Genomic DNA, 18,767 nt, shown 5'->3' on the forward strand with positions numbered 1-18,767 from the left:
GATGCCATCATGTGGTTCAAAGAGGAAAAATAAGCCTCAAGGTGTGATTTTGTGTTTTCTCATTGGCATAACAAATATGAATGTTGGCATGTACATGTGTATGTGCCTTCAAGTCACCTCTTGACTTATGGCCATCCAATGAATTTCATGGGGTTTTCTTAGGCAAGGAATACTCAGAAGTGGCTTTGACAGTTCCTTCCTCTGAAATATAGCCTGAAGTACCTGGTATTTTCTGGTGGTCTCCCATCCAAGCAGGATTAACCCTGCTTAGCTTCCAAGATCATTTGGGATCTGGTGTTGTCAGGGTATATAGGTCTCCTAGCACTGCTACTACTTTTTACAAAGAATGTGTAAATAGAGGATGGGTTTCCTTTCCCACCAAATAACAATATGTCAGGACAAGGTGATAGTTAACAGTATTCCAGTTGCTCATGACATGGGATCCATCAACATACATTAATCCTCTGTTCTCAAGCAAGAGAGCACAAACTGCAACGACTTTCTCCAACTTGGCATCCTCCAGCTGTTTCAGAAGACCACAGCATTTATCACCCCAAGTTGGCATGGCCAATGGTCAGCTCAATGCTCAAGCAGGTATATTCGGGCAAGAGAGGTGCCCCTTCAAGTATGCCATTCAAGAGGTTGCAACATTTCAACTCCAGTCTGTAAAGATTCATAAACCACTTCTGCAGAACTGTTAAACAGGTTTGCTTGTTCCAATGCAGCCTTAATTTGTTTGCATGCTTAATTTATGGTTGGAGCCAGGAGTCAGGGAGAAGCACCCCTTCCTTCCACTCAGACCAAGTGAGGTGTTGGCCCTTGGTGGACTTTTCTATACTGCTGAGTTTGCTTCCTCTGGAAATATTCCTTTTTCGATTTGCAGGTCTCTTAATGATTAATAAATGTGATACTAATAAATGTTTTAATGGATACATAATGTGACTGTTTGGTCTTACTGCAGTTTGGATTATTTGATCATTAGATTGCCTTGATAATTCCAAATACAAACAGGCAAAGGTGAATATTCAATAAACTGAAAATGGAAGGTGTAGTGAGGAGTTTGATGGTAGCAGGTGAATCTAAGTACTTTGCCCCAGCCTACCTGGTCTGTGTTCATCTTTTCTCTGCCTCTGTATTATCTCAGTTGGATGTCTGGCTTCCTTCTGATCGATTCCTCCTTTCCAAGTATGTGTCTTGTTATATGCTCCCTAATCTTGCCTGCTGGTCTCATGTATGGGGAAGGATGCTCTTTCCCTGCCAGTGTTAAACTGGAGTGTCCAGTCTGGTTATATTATGTTTACAAAATGGGATGGGTATTATCTTGTTCTTCACCTCAGGCAACAAAGTCCTTTGGGTGGCCCTAATCTGTAGGTTGGCATGGCCCAGGGGCTATAATTTAGTAGCTCAGGATGCACAGACCTTTCCCTCCAGAAAAATAACACTTTCCAATTTAAAATATTTCATTAATGAAACAAAATATTAGATAACTAATAGACAAGTACAATATCTTCATGCCTGGCAAGCCCTAACTATGTTTACTTTACAACAGGTTGCTTGCCGCTTCCTCCCAAGGTGGTCAAAGATTAACTATTATGGCCTTCATAAAGTCAGGACAAGCATTAACTCTCTAACAGCCATACTAATCTGTTAGATGAGAGATAGAGCTCATCCTCCTCTTGATTTCGTCAACTCTGAGAGCAGGGCAGTTATGTTCCAGACAACATGTATATACAACATTTGTACATAAAACATCCTAAATGAACATTCATCTGTTTCAGGATGGAGAACATGTGGCCCTTCAGATGTTGGCAGACTCCAACACCCATTGTCCATCACAATTGGCTATGCTGGCCAAACCTGATGGGCATTGCAATCCAACAATGTCTAGAGGGCCACAAATTGTCCAGAAAATGACCCACCCTAATCGGTATGATCCTTCATAGCATTTACTCTTAGACTCCACTGGTGGCTTCTGGCAAATCATGTTCTTTGAAATCTCAGTTCCATTAACTGTAAATTGGGAGAAAAGGCTGCCTTGCTTGATTTCCACAACTGGAAATTTTGGACTTGAGCGCCCACAGTCTCTTCCCATTGGCTATACTGGATGACTTGGAAGACAGCACAAGGGCCATTCAGTCTAACCTCTTGCCATGCAGCCCAAAACCTTGGAAGACCAATGTAGTTAAGAAACACTAGTTTAACGCACTTATGTGAAGTATGGCTCCTTCATGGAACTGTGTAGCAAAGGGTTAAATTCAGTATCCCTGTATCCAAGTCCAAAAGTGAAACACTTCCAGTTTGCTCTGGTGAAACTGGGAGGTGCCTTTGTGTATCCTCTTTGCACTCTATAAAGGGACCCAAGTCAATGGTCAAGACACAGTTGGTCTCAACCATGTCTGGCCCCCGTATCACCATCCATCTCATCAAGGACTCCGACGCCAAAGGAGAGACCCGAGTTATACCTTACCGTGAACAGAACTATCAGGAGCTGAAGCGCCAGTGCCTCCAACAAGGATGCCTCTTCCTCGACCCTGAGTTCAAACCCTGTGCAGAGTCACTTGGATACCGTGAGCTAGGACCCGGCTCTGTGAATATTCAGCAGGTGGTATGGAAGAGGCCAAAGGTGAGCTGGGGAGAAGAAATATTTGTATTTTGCATGTGCTTCACTCTTTGTTAAGAGCAGTCAGTGTACTGTTGCTCTAGTACTGGCACTACTATCAGGGTAGGCAACAACCGCAGGTCTGAGGGTCAATCAATCTCCTGACCCCAGACAGCAAAAATGCTCCGCCAAAACATACCCCATCTTCTGATTTTGCAAAATGAGTACATTTTGGTGTTAAACAGTGCAAGTGGTGCTGTAGCCTATTTAAAAAGAGCAATTTTAAAAATGGTGGCCAGAAAAAGGGCACCCCCAGGGAGTCTGGAATGGGTTGAAGACCACTGAAACAGCCTTGTGAGGGTATGTGTGGTCAGTCCTAGATGCACTTTAACCTCCCCTGCCCTCAGCACCTTTGCAATATTGCAAAAAGATGGGAACTGGCTAATTATTTAATTCATAACTGTATTGCCCTCTGATCTTGAAAGCGAAGTAGGGTGAACCCTGCTTAGTACCTTGAAGCACAATATACCTTGAATTGGAGACATGGGTAGGAGGATGCCATATGCTACTCTGCCTCAAGCAGCCAAAAGTCTTGGCCCAGCTCTTTGTTATGATCTTGGGAAGTTAAAAGTGAGAAACACTGAGGCTAAGACTCCTCCAAGCTCACCAGATGCATGCGGTAGGGAGCAAATATTCAAACAAGAAGTTGTGTTGGCAGGGTACAATGGTTATAAAGAGATCAATGGAAAGGTGGAGCAGTGGCTGGCTGTAAACTGCAGTATTCATAATTTCTACCTGAGGACAAACATAGTGAGGAGATAAGATATTGTAGATAAGAAGCAAGTAGAAGGAGACACACCTCTGCATCAGAGCTTGGAAAAGTTCCTTTTTGGACTACAACCCCCAGCCTTTGTAGCCTGTGCTATTTTTACAGGACATCTGCAAGCACGGATCTCCCCACTTTGTTCGTGAAGGAATGAATCGGACAGATGTCTGCCAGGGGCAACTAGGTAACAGTTCCTTTGCTGTCCTTCTCTGTACCTCCTTGTTTCACTGTTACCTTCACCTTATATTCCCATGGGATTCCTGTACCTTTGAACAGAACAGAAATTCAGCATGTAAAGCTGTACTGACCATCTTTCCATCTCTCCCCATGAGGGAAAAACTTCATCCATTTCATTTCTGTCTTACATACAGAATAGCAGCACACCCACAGCATCAACACCCTCTTTTATATACCTTGTCTTGCTTATTTTATTGTTAATTCAGTTTAGAGTTGGTATCTTTATTTATCTGCACCACTTCTGTACCTTTAATAGCAGCCTGTTGCATAAAAATTTAGCCAGTGGAGTCTACCTGATATTACATCTCCATCCCAGGAAAAGCTGTACCTGTTATCAAAAAGGACCAGTTCCTTAAAAAAAGGTGTCAACCTTAATTGTCCCATGGACTAAGTTTATACTACAAACATGAAGCAATTTAGCTGAAGTGAAACATTTGCAACGCTGTGACAGGCCTAAAGATTTTACCAAACTTTCCACAAAAACATTGTTTCCAAGATTTAGAGGGAGAACCAATCTCCATTAAGGTTTTATAATGTGTCTACATGTGGGATGAAAAATGTAGCCTCACCCTATAAAAACAGTGCTATTATAAATCTGATGCAGATGCAGGGATTATGGACTTTACCACTAGCTTGCTGTCTTGCCACAATTGCACTAGTTTAAGAATGGAAGCATGCCGGTTTGGCATCATTTCTTATCACACTTTCCCCCCAAGATCCATGTCTACCTGATCTGTTTTTCATACTGGCAAGTGCTGGCTTCTGAGAAGAAGAGTGGGAATGAGCGACAGCGGCTGTCTCGAAAGATGATGAGAGGAGAGAGAGAACAGCTCTTGGTCTTGCCACATTTTGTTGCAACAGGCTTCACTTGCACTTCTTATGTCCAAACTAGTTTTTCCTTCCCATCTCTTGAAGGTAACTGCTGGTTCCTGGCAGCTGCTGCATCCCTCACCTTGTACCCACAACTCCTGTTCCGGGTGGTCCCACAGGACCAACATTTTGAAGGTGCTGAATACGCTGGCATCTTCCATTTCCAGGTGAGATGGTCTGGCATGGTCTTGTGATTCTCTAGGGATGATTTCAGAGTCCTACTCAAGACTCTGATACTCACTGCTATCCTTGTCTTTTTCTTAATTGCTCATGGTGACTAAATGGTGCATTCCACTGTCTGGCTAAAGATAAAATTCCAGCTCTTTCTTAGTCCAGAGATTCAGTGACCAAAGTGGTGTTGAACTGCATTATTTCTATAGTGTAGATACAGCTTCAGTTTCATGGAGGTATACTATTTGTTCTTATTCCCTGTGGGTGCATCATCTATCCCATCATCAACAAACAGTATCCACAAGCAATACCCCCATCATCCCAAATCCCAAAGCACAGCAAACCTGTTATGGATTTCCAAACACTTCAAAAATATACCAAACCAGTTTCTCAGAGACTGAAGTTAGATTACTGGGCAACAGGGGTGAGAATCATGCAGCCCTCCAGATGTTTTTCGACTGCAACTCCCAGCATTCCTCTTCACTGGCGGTCCCTGCTAGGACTGTTGAGATGTGAGTCTAAAAATATCTGAAGGGCCACAGAATCTCTTCCCATTTTCACCTGTACAGGGAATGAGGGGCACAGCCTGTCTTCAGTCCTCCCTTCCTCTACCTCTCTGCCACTGACCTTTTATTATCTCTGAATCCCTCAGTTCTGGCAATATGGGCAATGGGTGGATGTGGTCGTAGACGACCTGCTGCCAACCATCGGTGACAAGCTGCTTTTTGTGCGCTCCCCGGAGTATGATGAGTTCTGGATGCCTTTGTTGGAAAAAGCCTATGCCAAGTAAGTTAGATGTCATTTTTCTATGCCAGCATCCCTTACTTCTCACATGCCTGGCCACAGTATGAATTATAGCACACTAGTTTTCATTTCTATTTTTATTTCTCCTTTACAGAATTTAAATGGCAATCATATGGCAATCATATGGCCTGCTAAGTCCGTTTCTCATCATTCATTTTTATACAGATGTGCTTCTGTCTCTGCAGCCTCTCCTGGCTTAACTCTAGATGCCCTCTTCTGGCAGACAAAAATGTATAGATGCCATCAGACTGATAATTCTGTTGGTTACACTTCTCTAAATCAAGGATTTGAAGCCACTTATTTGGGGTGAATGTAGGGTTCAGGGTATAAAGTGTATCTTTATGTTTTTAAAGTGTGGGAGAAGGATATGTCACCTGTCGGCTTATGGCAACCCCACGAATTTCACAGGATTTTCTTAGGCAAGGAATCCTCAAAGGTGGTTTTGCCAGTGTCTTCCTTTGAAATACAGCCTATAGCACCTGGTATTCATTGGTGGTCTCCCAGTCAATTACTAAGCAGGGCAGATCCTGCTTAACTCCCAAGATCAGATAGGATCTGATGCCTTGAGGGTATTCAGGACATATTGTATTGTATTATATTAATGTACAAGCTCAAATGTAAGTATGAATGCCTGTACACTACTGTATTATAAGTGTATGAGGAAGCAAGGAACTAATACTACAATATACAGTTCACAGACTGAATGAAAAGTTTTAAAAAAGCAACCCATCGTCACAAAAGTCACAAATAGCAACCCATCATCACAAATAGGGACCATTTCTAGGGAGCTGAACTGTTCCAGTACATTTCTTTATGCTATTATCTGTTTTCCCCTCTTCCTCTGATCTCCCTCTACCCTCCTGCAAAAAAAAAAAAGGCTAAATGGCTCCTATGAAGCAATGAATGGAGGATACATGAATGAGGCCTTTGTGGACTTCACTGGTGGAATTGGGGAGACCCTCTCCTTAAAAGTACCTAACTCCAAGCTCTTCAAGACTATTCAGTCAGCACTGAGCAGGAACTCTTTGATGGGAGCACACATTGAGGTGAGTGCAATTGGAAGTCTGCAAGAAGCACTGATTCCTGTAGAGAGCTTTGTGTACTCTGCCTTTCCTTCCATGAACCAAGTGGTGTCTTGGCTGAGTGCAGATTTTCAATTCTTGACCACCCTGACCTCTCGGCCTCAGAGGGAGCCATCAGGCAGACCAGCAACATCTTGGACTGCCTGAAGGAAGAGGCCCCTCCCTCCTCAACTGTCATCTCGGCCTCAGAGGGAGCCATCAGGCAGACCAGCAACATCAGGGACTGCCTGAAGGAAGAGGCCCCTCCCTCCTCAACTGTCATCTCGGCCTCAGAGGGAGCCATCAGGCAGACCAGCAACATCTTGGACTGCCTGAAGGAAGAGGCCCCTCCCTCCTCAACTGTCATCTCGGCCTCAGAGGGAGCCATCAGGCAGACCAGCAACATCAGGGACTGCCTGAAGGAAGAGGCCCCTCCCTCCTCAACTGTCATCTCGGCCTCAGAGGGAGCCATCAGGCAGACCAGCAACATCAGGGACTGCCTGAAGGAAGAGGCCCCTCCCTCCTCAACTGTCATCTCGGCCTCAGAGGGAGCCAGCAGGCAGACCAGCAACATCTTGGACTGCCTGAAGGAAGAGGCCCCTCCCTCCTCAACTGTCATCTCGGCTTCAGAGGGAGCCATCAGGCAGACCCAGCAACATCAGGGACTGCCTGAAGGAAGAGGCCCCTCCCTCCTCAACTGTCATCTCGGCCTCAGAGGGAGCCATCAGGCAGACCCAGCAACATCAGGGTCTGCCTGAAGGAAGAGGCCCCTCCCTCCTCAACTGTCATCTCGGCCTCAGAGGGAGCCATCAGGCAGACCAGCAACATCAGGGACTGCCTGAAGGAAGAGGCCCCTCCCTCCTCAACTGTCATCTCGGCCTCAGAGGGAGCCAGCAGGCAGACCAGCAACATCTTGGACTGCCTGAAGGAAGAGGCCCCTCCCTCCTCAACTGTCATCTCGGCCTCAGAGGGAGCCATCAGGCAGACCAGCAACATCAGGGACTGCCTGAAGGAAGAGGCCCCTCCCTCCTCAACTGTCATCTCGGCCTCAGAGGGAGCCATCAGGCAGACCCAGCAACATCTTGGACTGCCTGAAGGAAGAGGCCCCTCCCTCCTCAACTGTCATCTCGGCCTCAGAGGGAGCCATCAGGCAGACCCAGCAACATCAGGGACTGCCTGAAGGAAGAGGCCCCTCCCTCCTCAACTGTCATCTCGGCCTCAGAGGGAGCCATCAGGCAGACCCAGCAACATCAAGGTCTGCCTGAAGGAAGAGGCCCCTCCCTCCTCAACTGTCATCTCGGCCTCAGAGGGAGCCATCAGGCAGACCAGCAACATCAGGGACTGCCTGAAGGAAGAGGCCCCTCCCTCCTCAACTGTCATCTCGGCCTCAGAGGGAGCCAGCAGGCAGACCAGCAACATCTTGGACTGCCTGAAGGAAGAGGCCCCTCCCTCCTCAACTGTCATCTCGGCCTCAGAGGGAGCCATCAGGCAGACCAGCAACATCAGGGACTGCCTGAAGGAAGAGGCCCCTCCCTCCTCAACTGTCATCTCGGCCTCAGAGGGAGCCAGCAGGCAGACCAGCAACATCTTGGACTGCCTGAAGGAAGAGGCCCCTCCCTCCTCAACTGTCATCTCGGCCTCAGAGGGAGCCATCAGGCAGACCCAGCAACATCTTGGACTGCCTGAAGGAAGAGGCCCCTCCCTCCTCAACTGTCATCTCGGCCTCAGAGGGAGCCAGCAGGCAGACCAGCAACATCAGGGACTGCCTGAAGGAAGAGGCCCCTCCCTCCTCAACTGTCATCTCGGCCTCAGAGGGAGCCATCAGGCAGACCCAGCAACATCTTGGACTGCCTGAAGGAAGAGGCCCCTCCCTCCTCAACTGTCATCTCGGCCTCAGAGGGAGCCAGCAGGCAGACCAGCAACATCTTGGACTGCCTGAAGGATGAGACTTCTCCCTCCTTTAACTGTATTTTTATTGTATTAACGATTTTACTGTACACCGCTATGATCATCGCGGAATAGCGGTCTATAAATAAAACATATTATTATTATTATTATTATTTTTTCAGACAACACCAAACCAAATAACAACAACAACAACAACACATGTACACTCCAGCTCTCCCAATCCTTCATCTGCTTCTTCTACCTCTCAGATTACAGCAACTAGAAAATTAAGATGTATTGGATTTTAGGCCACCTGAGAGTCAAACTAAACAATATGTTTAGTGCATGTTTAGAAGTGCTGCTTAAAGTACTGAAAGACATGTGTTTGTCATAGCACTTGCTTGGGGTTTGCCTTACCTTGTGCATCATGCATTTAGCGTATTTCTTTTGTGATGTCTCATTAGAGGATAAGCGTAGGTGTAATCTGCAAATTTGATTGCTGAGGCACATAAATCCTGTTGTCAGAGAGAAAATGGATTAACTGAAGGGAATACACATTCCCTTTAATGTGAAACTTGACTCTCTATGTCTTAAGTAACTACAGTCTAATTGCAAATGGATCTTGCAGCACCTTTGAGACTAACTGAAAACTAGAAGTTGGTAATATGATGAGGTTTTGAAGACTTGGGCCTACTTCCTCAGATGCATCTGGGGAAGTAGGCTCAAGTCTATGAAAGCTCATGTTACCAACTTCTGTCTTTCAGTTAGTCTCAAAGGTGCTGCAAGATCCCTTTGCATCCTGATTTTCCAAACTAACATGGGCATGTCTTTGAATTCTACAGTCTGATTGTTCTGCCTATTCTCCCTGTTTCAGGTTAAGAGGTCTGAGGACATTGAAGCACCAACTCCAGAGGGGCTGGTGAAAGGACATGCCTACTCCATCACGGGGATCCGCAAGGTATGTCTTGGAAGACCCCAGACTGACCTATTCCTGCTTTTGAGGACTGAATGTCAGAAAGCAGCAAGCAACAAAGTGATGAACTGGGGAACAAGAGGAAATGCTGGAGGATTTAATGGGGGGAAATGGGGCTAGAATTTGCTTGATAGAGGAAAGGAATTTTTATGTCTCTCCTGGCTTTGTTTATTCCAGGGGTGGGAATAGCCTGGTTCTTCGGATGTTTTTGGGCTGCAGCTCCCAGCAGCCTTATCCAGTACAGTCAATGGAAACAATCTGGGAGTTGTAGTCCAGCAATATTTGGAGGGATGCATGATTCAGAATATTGTTTATTTATTTATAGTATAGTAATATAGTAGGATGTACAGGTGGATAGACTCATTCGACGAAGCTACGGCTGTGAATTTGCAAGAGCTGAGCAGGTCTGGACTTGGAGATCTCTCATTCATAGGGTTGCTGTAAGCTGAAGTTGACTTGATGACAATGAACAACATCATCACATAGGGGAAAGCACATTGCCCTGATAGTGCAATTCTGCTTGTAATTAATAGTTGAGGGGTGCATTAGGCTGCAACTTTCAACATTGATCATCGCTGATTATATTACTCAGCTTGCTGCGAGTTGCAGTCCAAGACCATCTAGAGGGTTGCATGATTCAGAATATAGCAGGTTGAACATTCCTTCCTAGATTGACCTAGATGACAAGAAGGTGACGCTGGTAAGACTGCGAAATCCATGGGGCTACCAGGAATGGACTGGCCGCTGGAGTGACAAGTGAGTGTCTCTCGTATGTGTCATGGGCTGCAGAGAATGGCATTTAGGATAGGTTTTCCAAACCTAATGCCCTCCAGTTGTGTTGGGTTACAACTATAAACTTCCACCCAGCTATGCTTCTGCTTTTGGGGACATGTCCCACTGTTTCACATTCAGCTGTCTCAATAAAATTTGGGCTCATTTGCTCCCTCCTCTAACGATTTGACTCACCTGTGAAGGGGATATCAGAAGCTCCTGTTTTACTGACTTTTTAGGGTTACTACCAAAGCTGTACTTAATTTATGGTTACTGGAAAAGAAGCCGGTTTTGACAACTCGCTTGAATATGACTTGTTTCCATTAACCATGGACATGGGACTGGAGGTGGAAAGAGAGAAAAACTTTAAAAACAAGGCATTGAAAGAATCCTCTCGCTAGGAAGGGATTTCCAGTCTCAGTACCACCATTGAATCTTTATGGTGGTTATAAAGCATGCTTAGAATTAAACTATACGGAAAAGGACATCTGAAAAATTAGATTTGTAAACTGTCTTTTCAACTTTTATGGTTGAAAGTTGAGATAAATCTAATTTAATGACTATAGTTCAACTTTCATCCCTCCATTCACCTATCTGCCAGTGTACATAGTGCCTCATGGTGTCTTCATTGCACCAGCTTTGCCTATGAAAGCTCTTAGCAGTTCATTTCCATTTCTCTTTGTTTTGGCTTTTGCTTTTCTTCTGGCTTCAGGTCACCACTGTGGTCATCTTTGGACCCTGCACTCCGGAAGAAGCTTCATGTGGTTGATCTGAAAGATGGAGAATTTTGGTAAGGAATTTGGCCTCCACTTTAAAAAAGGACAACGATGCACAGGAAACATCTCTTGCATGCCCAGATGTTTAATACAGCTTGTAAAGTTACTTTTTGGACTACAACTCCCAGGCCCTCCCAACCCCAGCCAGTAGCTTTAAACTAAATCTTTAGATATTGCTGCTCATCCTCACACAGTTTGAACAGAAGTATGAGGGCCTAAATACTTAAAGACACCAAGTCCTGTTTGATCTTGGAAGCTAAACAGGATCAGACTTGGTTAGTATTTGAATGGGATACTGTCAATGAATACTAGGTGCTGTAGGCTATATTTCAGAAGAAGGAACTGGCAAAACCACTTCTGAGAACTCCTTGCCTAAGAAAATCGTATGAAATTCATGGGATTGCTACAAGTCAACACACACACACAAACACACAATATCAGGTAGTAGGAACACTGCTGATAGAGACAAGGCCAACAGGTGGCACTATATAACTGCTTCTGCTTTGCTCCCACTATACAGGATGCAACTGGTTGATTTCATACGTCATTTTGATGTCTTGGAGATCTGCCACTTTAGTGCTGGCAATGCACAAGAGGGAACTCGCCATTGCTGGAACATGAACTGCTTCCAAGGGTGCTGGGTCAAAGGTCACACTGCTGGTGGATGCCAGACCTTCCAACCATGGGGTAATTCTCTGGGGTTGGCAGGCAAGGAGGCAGAGCTATGCGTAGTAATCACTTGTGTGCTGTTGCAAACCGAAGCCAAAGGGCATTCTGCATGCAGAGAAAGGATGCCTCCTTTTGCAACATTCCTCAAAGTGCATGTGCTGCCGTAATGGGGAGTATTACCAGTATATGTGAGTGACAGGATTCTTGCCATGGTACTACCTTTGTATCCATGGGGGATCCATTCTGGACCCCCCCCTTCCCTGAGGAGACAAAGAAATCCGCAACCTGGAGTCAATTGACACTAATGGTGGTGCGCCATGTGCACCTGCTAGCACGGCTACATGCATACACTGCTATTTGGCACAATGGGGCTTGCCATCCGCAGATGCTGAAATCTGCGCATGGCAAGCCTGTAGATGATGAGGTCCCACTGTACCTGAGTACAAGTTGAGCTCATGCATAAGTCAAAGGCAGGCTTGGGGAATTTTCATATAACACATGGATAAGTTGAGGGTGAAACTTAGGGTATATAATATTGATGAATCAGGCTATGTTTCTGCAAGGTTCATTCTTGAACTCCCCCAAGACAAGCCTGAAGTGTGCTCTGATATCCAAGTGGTTATGGACCTGATTCTGAGGTCTAGATGTTCTCCACTTTGCAGACACCTTCTGGATGAATCCCCAGTTCCATGTTTCACTGCTGCAGCCGGATGAGAAAGAGCTGAAGAAGCAGCAGGAAAGGGGACAAAAATATCAGGACCCCACCTGCACCCTCCTTGTCTCTTTGATGCAGCAGGATCGACGCAAGAGCAGATGGAGGGGAAAGGACTTTCTGCTCATCTGCTTTCAGGTTTTCCAGGTGGGTGCATGGGGTCTATGGGACAAGTGCTCCCTTCCCAGATCTAATATAGTGACAAGGTTTGCTCAAGGGCCAATTGGGACATGGGTGGGTAAAATATGGCCCTATGGCCAGATGTGGCTTCCCAAAGCTGTTGTATAGCTTTCACCTTCACTGACTCCATGGAATGTCATTAGCTTATTTGCTTTCTAGGCTATGACTTTCTCGCCTTCTTACTAATTGTTTTAAACTTATTCTCCCCCTGCCCTTCTCTTCCCTTGCAGGTGACCAAACAGGTAATAACTCAAATTGGTTTTATTTTGCTTGTGGAATGGTACGGCTGGAAGTAACAGGAAGATACATGTTCAGCTGAAAATGGGAAGGAAAGAATAGTATCATTCGATTCAAAGCAAAGGGAAGATTTTTTAAACATTATATATGGCATAGCAATTTAACTTCTTTCAATGGTAGTCAATAAAGTTCATGGGGAAGGATGATGAGTTTGGGGCCAATAGCAGCTATTTCTCCAGTGTTCCTTTATATGTACTTTAAGTGCTTTAAGACTACTTTTAATTCAGTGGGGTTTTGAATATGATCTTTTTAAATGGATACTACTTTGAGGGAGCTGCAAATTTTAATTTTAAGCTTTAGATGTATTCTATCTACATTATAAGCTGCTTCGGTTCTGCATGGTGATAAACATGGAATACTCCACTTCTTTTCAAACAGCACTGAGATCTTCCCCCAACAACCAAATAGTGTCTTCTCAGTTCAGAAATCACTTCGCCCAAAAATCTTTGTTGGAGCTGACCATGTAAGGTCATTCCTTTGGGTTCTCTTAGGGAAAGCAGTAGGGCTTGCTTCCCCTCCGAGACAGAACTTGCAAAAATTATTCTCTTTTTGGACCAGAACACTCAGCATCCTTAGCTAGCATAGCCAGTGCTCCTATAAAGTTCAGGCTAAAACCCTGAGCAGACTCACCATTCCATTGACAACATGGAAGTCACCAGCTATAACTATTCCAAGGTCTGATGGAGTGACTTCATGGGCTGCACTTTTACTTCCAGTACCTCCAGCTGAAGAACACAACCCAAAGAAAGGCATTGTTCCACACACTGAAGCCGGTCAGCCACCCTTTCAGTGGTTATTCAAGAGACATCACAGGATACCTCCAGTTACCTCCTGGGGATTATCTGATCATCCCTAACACCCAGTCACCTTTGGAAGAGGCAAACTTCACCCTCCGCGTTTTCACAGAGAAGAAACATCAGTTCTTGTGAGTGTCTGGTCCAGGTTTTGTTTTGTTTTAAAACCTATACATTCCCTAGGTCTCTTGGGTTTAGGGATGGGAAGAATATTCACAATTATTCATTTTCAAGGCAAACCTCTCCAGGTTTCCCAACAGTGGAAAAACCTCATCAGGATGAATAGCCCAGTAAGAATGTTGTGCAATTTTGTCCTGGTATTTGATATTCCAAAGTTTTGTGGAGGACTTACTATGTGAAGAAAAATGCATGGTGTTTTGTGTGAAATAAAACCAAACAAACCCTGTTCTCTATGAAGTTAATGGGTTTCTGCACGGAAAACACCGTTTCCGCAGCAAATTGTGTTTTGTGTACAGACAATAGGGTCTTTCAGCAAAAATAACCCAAACCTATTTTGCTCTGCAGAATAGTTCCTGCAGACAGTACACTTTGGGGTGTCTGAATATGGTGAGAATACTTGTAATGAATATTCATTTTGTCCCACAGCAGGGAGAAAACTACTTTAATAATTTGTCCTTGCATGCAAGGATGAAAGAGTTATAGCTCAACCTGGGTTCTACAGCAACTTTGAGATTGCCCTGTACCCTATCAAAATAAATTTGGTTATGGCTAGACCTAGCAAGAAGGAGAACATGGCCAGCCCTCACATATAGCCACCCTGGGCAGCAAATTTGAGGTGTTGTCATGAAAGAGCAGCAAATTTTAAGTTATTGAATTTGTCCAGTGGTAATTTGACTGAATGGGAGAAGTGCTTGCTGGGTTTCCTGCTTGATGTGCCAAAATAATCTGGTTGGTTTTTAGCTATTATACATCTTGATTTGGGTGGTTCCAAGGCAGCCAAATAACCAGACACAGCCCTGAAAGAGTGGCTACACATTTAGGGTTTCAGTAAATCCAGATTGGCTGGTGTTCTTTGGGCAGATGGACTATTCCTCTATAAGCCAGGCTTGTAATGGAGTAATGCTCAGGTTTACTGGTTTAGAAATTCCTTAATGATATGATGTTTCCATTCCAGGGAAATTGATGCAGAAGTCAGTGCAGATGGCAAGGCATTGCAGGTAATTGCTTCTCATGCTGGTTATTTCAATATGTTTGTTCACAGTCCAAGTGCTGGACTCAATGCATGTGTTTGTTGGCTTTGATTTAGCATCTTGAGAATCCTTGCTTAATCAGTAAGTTTTACGGTTTGGTTTATTAAAAAGCTCTGTGTGGATTCATGCAAGATCTAGCCAACCATCACTCTCCACAGCCAGTGGGAACTGGAAGCATTTATGAATGTGATGTGATCCAACCATTTTGTCCTTAAAGGGTGACTATGGATTCACAACAGGTTTACTACTCCAGAGTTGTGCCCTTTTCTCTCTCAAGCTTCTCTTTCTCCCCAGGCAATGATGCCACCCAAGACTGGACTAGACAAAATCCTTGAGAAAACTTTCCTGGAATATGCAGGACAGGTAAGATAGTTTTTGAATCCTGAATAGTTTCTGAATTCTGAATGTGTGACCATTCTTGCATTTTTGTTTCTTACAGGACCAACAAATGGGCATTGATGAACTCCAGGGCATTCTGAACCAGTCGATGATTCCTTGTGAGTACGCTTAGTTGGGTTCACTCTGCCATCTTTCCCCTTTCTGTCCTTCCCAGAATTTTAAATCCAAAAGGAACTTGGCATTCACATCCTTTACTGTATATCAAGAGAAAATATGTGTTGGCTGTAGTGATAAGCCAACAGGAAGGATGGAAATCTTTATTTATTTTCTCTTTGCACACAAGGACAACACATTTCAAAAGCCTGCTCCTTGCTGAGTGAGATGATAAGAACATTCTTGCACATTTTCTTTTTCCTTTTTTGCATTTTCGGACTTTTTGGTGAAAATGTAATGACAGATTTTTTACATTGCATTTTGTGCAAACAGATGTAGAACATGGCCACATAGCCTAAAAAACCCCCAAAAAACTATGGATGCTGCCCATGAAAGCCTTTATTATTATTATTATTATTATTATTATTATTATTATTATTATGTACAAAATGAAACAAGAGTGGTTTGTTTGGGGTTTTTTTTGGGGGGAAGGGTTGTTTGTTTTTGGTAAAAATAGAAAATTTCACATACACGAAAGAAGAAAACGAAAAAGCAGGGTCTTTTCCAGTGACATCCCTGAAGACGGGTGGCTTTTCCAAGGAGCAATGCCAGAAAATCATCCAGCATTTCAGTGTATCCTTTTGGTGAGAAGTAAACAGGGACTTGTCACTGAGAAGAAAGAGGATAATAGGAATAGTAGAACTACAGAACTGATCTACTCCAACCCCTTGCTAGTGGAGGAAACTACAGTTAAAACAGAAAACAAACCCACCCCATCTTCCACATAACAGCCCTTCAGATATTGCAAAATGGTTATTATGTCATATGGAAGATGGTGTATTCCCTACGATACATCATTTGCTTCTCCTTAACTATACTACAGGGGAATAAGACAAACAAGCTGACACTAGGTGACTTTAAGCAGTTCTGCAATAGGATGCAAGAATGGGAGGTGAGTGCATATCCAAAAAATAGCTTCTCTGTGTGTATCTATACTACAGAGTTACCCAAGGTTGGTACAACTCTACATGATATGGATCCATGCTATGGTATCCTGGGAATTGTAGGTCCACTCTTTCGAACTATTGTGGCAGAGATAGCGCACAGAGAATTCTAACTGCCATACTAAACTATAAATCCCAGGATTCCATTGGTCAGAGTTATGGCTGTTAATTTAATATTGTTTATAAAAAATCCTGCTGTTTTAAATTTTGTAATTTTAATATTTTATTGTATTAATGTATCACGATCCATTTTACGAGAGTGAACACCAGGAATTTAGTTTAATATACATAATACTTTATATTGTATGTATTGTTTAATTGCTGTTGGCATCATATTAATGGATAATCTCTGGTACTCTAATGCTGGCCTGCATGGTCGTTTTAGCTTATGATAATGCTGTGTTTTGAATGTTTGTGCTTTGAATGTGTTGGGAGTACCTGCATTGATAGACGGAAGCACACAGAAGATGAAATAAACAAAAATGTCACTGTGTCAGCTCTTGCACACATAGCAGGCTGCAAGACACTAACCTCTCCTGTATTCTTCAAAGCGTATATTCATGATTTATGATGTGGATGGATCTGGCAGCATGAACACCCATGAAATCCGGCTGGCAATGGATGCTGCAGGTGAAAAAGAATGGAGATTGCAGAGAGAGAATGTGCTGTCTTATTCCAGAGAATGTGCTGTACTATTTCAGGGTTCATATTGTGGTAATACCTTTATTAGGTCGACAAAATGGTACAAAATTATCTAAGCAAGCGGATCCTTCCTCCATATCCTGTTGAAACACTGTTTTGTGCCATAACAAAGGTGTTATGAAAAGAGTTTCAAATTTGTCTTATGGCTACCCTCACATTTGTACTTCTTTATTATAGAACTGGGTAGTTTAAAGACTTTAAATCTACAAACATTTAGTGGTTGGTTAAGGCCAATGGAATAGGTGCCTTCTTTCATAAGTAATAGTTAAACTAAATAGACAATGGGACAGGTTTTTTTTAAACTTGAAAAGGGCCATTTGTAGTAGAGGCTTGGGTTCTCTTTGATGACCTCTGTGCCACAGAGTTGCAAATTGAAACATTTGTCAATGCACATCGGAACAAGGATAATGGTACTGCATGGTATAGCAATTCCATGCAACCTTTAATGTGACTGGTACTTCTACAAGATCTGGGGACCTGAGATTGGGAAACACTGGGTTAGAAGACGTGGGTTTTAGACCTCTAATGGTTTCTGTCCTGAGAACTGTTAGATCTAGAATAAACTATGCAAAGGAAAAAAAAGGACAGATTTACTTAGTCTACCGTATTTACTGAGATTGCAGAATCTAGTTCCATACTGTTAAGTGCAATACACGTTAATATTGTTGCACCTGCTTTCATTTAGGATTCCACTTAAATAATCAGACGACAGAGACCCTTGTGCAAAAATATGGCAATCCCTGGCTCCAGATAGACTTCAGCAGCTTTGTTTTCCTCATGGTGCACCTGGAAAGCATTTTCCGTAAGGCCAAAAAGATCTCCCAAGTGTTCTTGTTGTCAACACATTTGTGTCCTTCCTTTCAATACACTTAAAATACTCGGCATTGTATTCTCATGTGAGTCGGCTCTTAGACCATCCATCTATTATAATTTATCCTACCATTATAGATGCCAATCTGTGTTTTGCCTGCTGTAATCTAATATTTGGAAACCTGCAGCACTGAATTTGAGTATTTATCAGTATGGGCAGGGCTTAGCTCTAAACTTTAGAGTCTCTAACCAAATGGGAATCCTGATATGGCATATCTATTTCTTTCACTAGTGTGGTGCAAAAGCAAAGATGCTGATGGAAATGGAGTTGTCCACATGACAGAAGAAGAGGTGAGGAAGAGAGGATGAGCTTTAGGTTTATGTACAATTTTATAAAGTTAAAAATCTGAATACATCTCTTACCCCATTAACTTTCTTCCCCCTCTTCCTTTCTCCTTTTCTCTTTATGGCTGTTGTGAGTATCTTAATCTGTTCATTAAAGCAGAACCCGCAGAGGCAATGAACATTCACTGGGTTTCATTTCCTTTTCTTTCTTGCAGTGGATGGCACTTGCCAGATCCCCCTGATTCGGAAGAGGTCACACAACCAGCTTCTGCTTTTAAAAATCACCTGTGGATGGAGATTGTACTTCATTATACGCCTAGACTCAGCATTAATTAAACATCTCAAGTTCTGTACCTAGAATACAGTGGACCCTTGTTATATGCTGGGGTTTGGTTCCAAGATCCCCCGTGTATAACAAAATCCGTGTATGCTCAAGTCCCATTAAATATAATGACATAGCAAAATGGTGTCCCTTATAAAAATGGAAAATCAAGGTAAATTTATACTTTTGGGGAACATTTTCAAACCGTGTATGCTTGAATCCGTGTATAAAAAATCCGTGTATAAGAAGGGCCG

General features: G+C 43.5%; 1 protein-coding gene across 1 annotated transcript; it reads left to right on the plus strand.

The window, feature by feature from the left end:
- The first annotated feature begins 2,392 nt into the window (after window positions 1-2,392).
- On the plus strand, window positions 2,393-18,767 carry LOC149304547 (calpain-12-like). Its single transcript, XM_089479077.1, has 21 exons — window positions 2,393-2,623; window positions 3,534-3,609; window positions 4,578-4,699; window positions 5,356-5,489; window positions 6,385-6,553; window positions 9,330-9,413; window positions 10,099-10,184; window positions 10,912-10,989; window positions 11,496-11,662; window positions 12,307-12,503; window positions 12,767-12,778; window positions 13,550-13,758; window positions 14,763-14,805; window positions 15,133-15,201; window positions 15,278-15,335; window positions 15,899-15,963; window positions 16,214-16,282; window positions 16,886-16,964; window positions 17,722-17,838; window positions 18,139-18,197; window positions 18,407-18,767. Exons 1-21 carry the CDS (start codon window positions 2,393-2,395, stop codon window positions 18,431-18,433), a joined length of 2,151 nt encoding a protein of 716 aa, XP_089335203.1. The 3' UTR covers window positions 18,434-18,767.

The sequence above is a fragment of the Sceloporus occidentalis genome, unplaced genomic scaffold (assembly GCF_023333645.1).
Source record: "Sceloporus occidentalis isolate IW3139 unplaced genomic scaffold, rSceOcc1.0.p SCAF_13, whole genome shotgun sequence".
In the NCBI taxonomy this organism is placed as follows: Eukaryota; Metazoa; Chordata; class Lepidosauria; order Squamata; family Phrynosomatidae; genus Sceloporus; species Sceloporus occidentalis.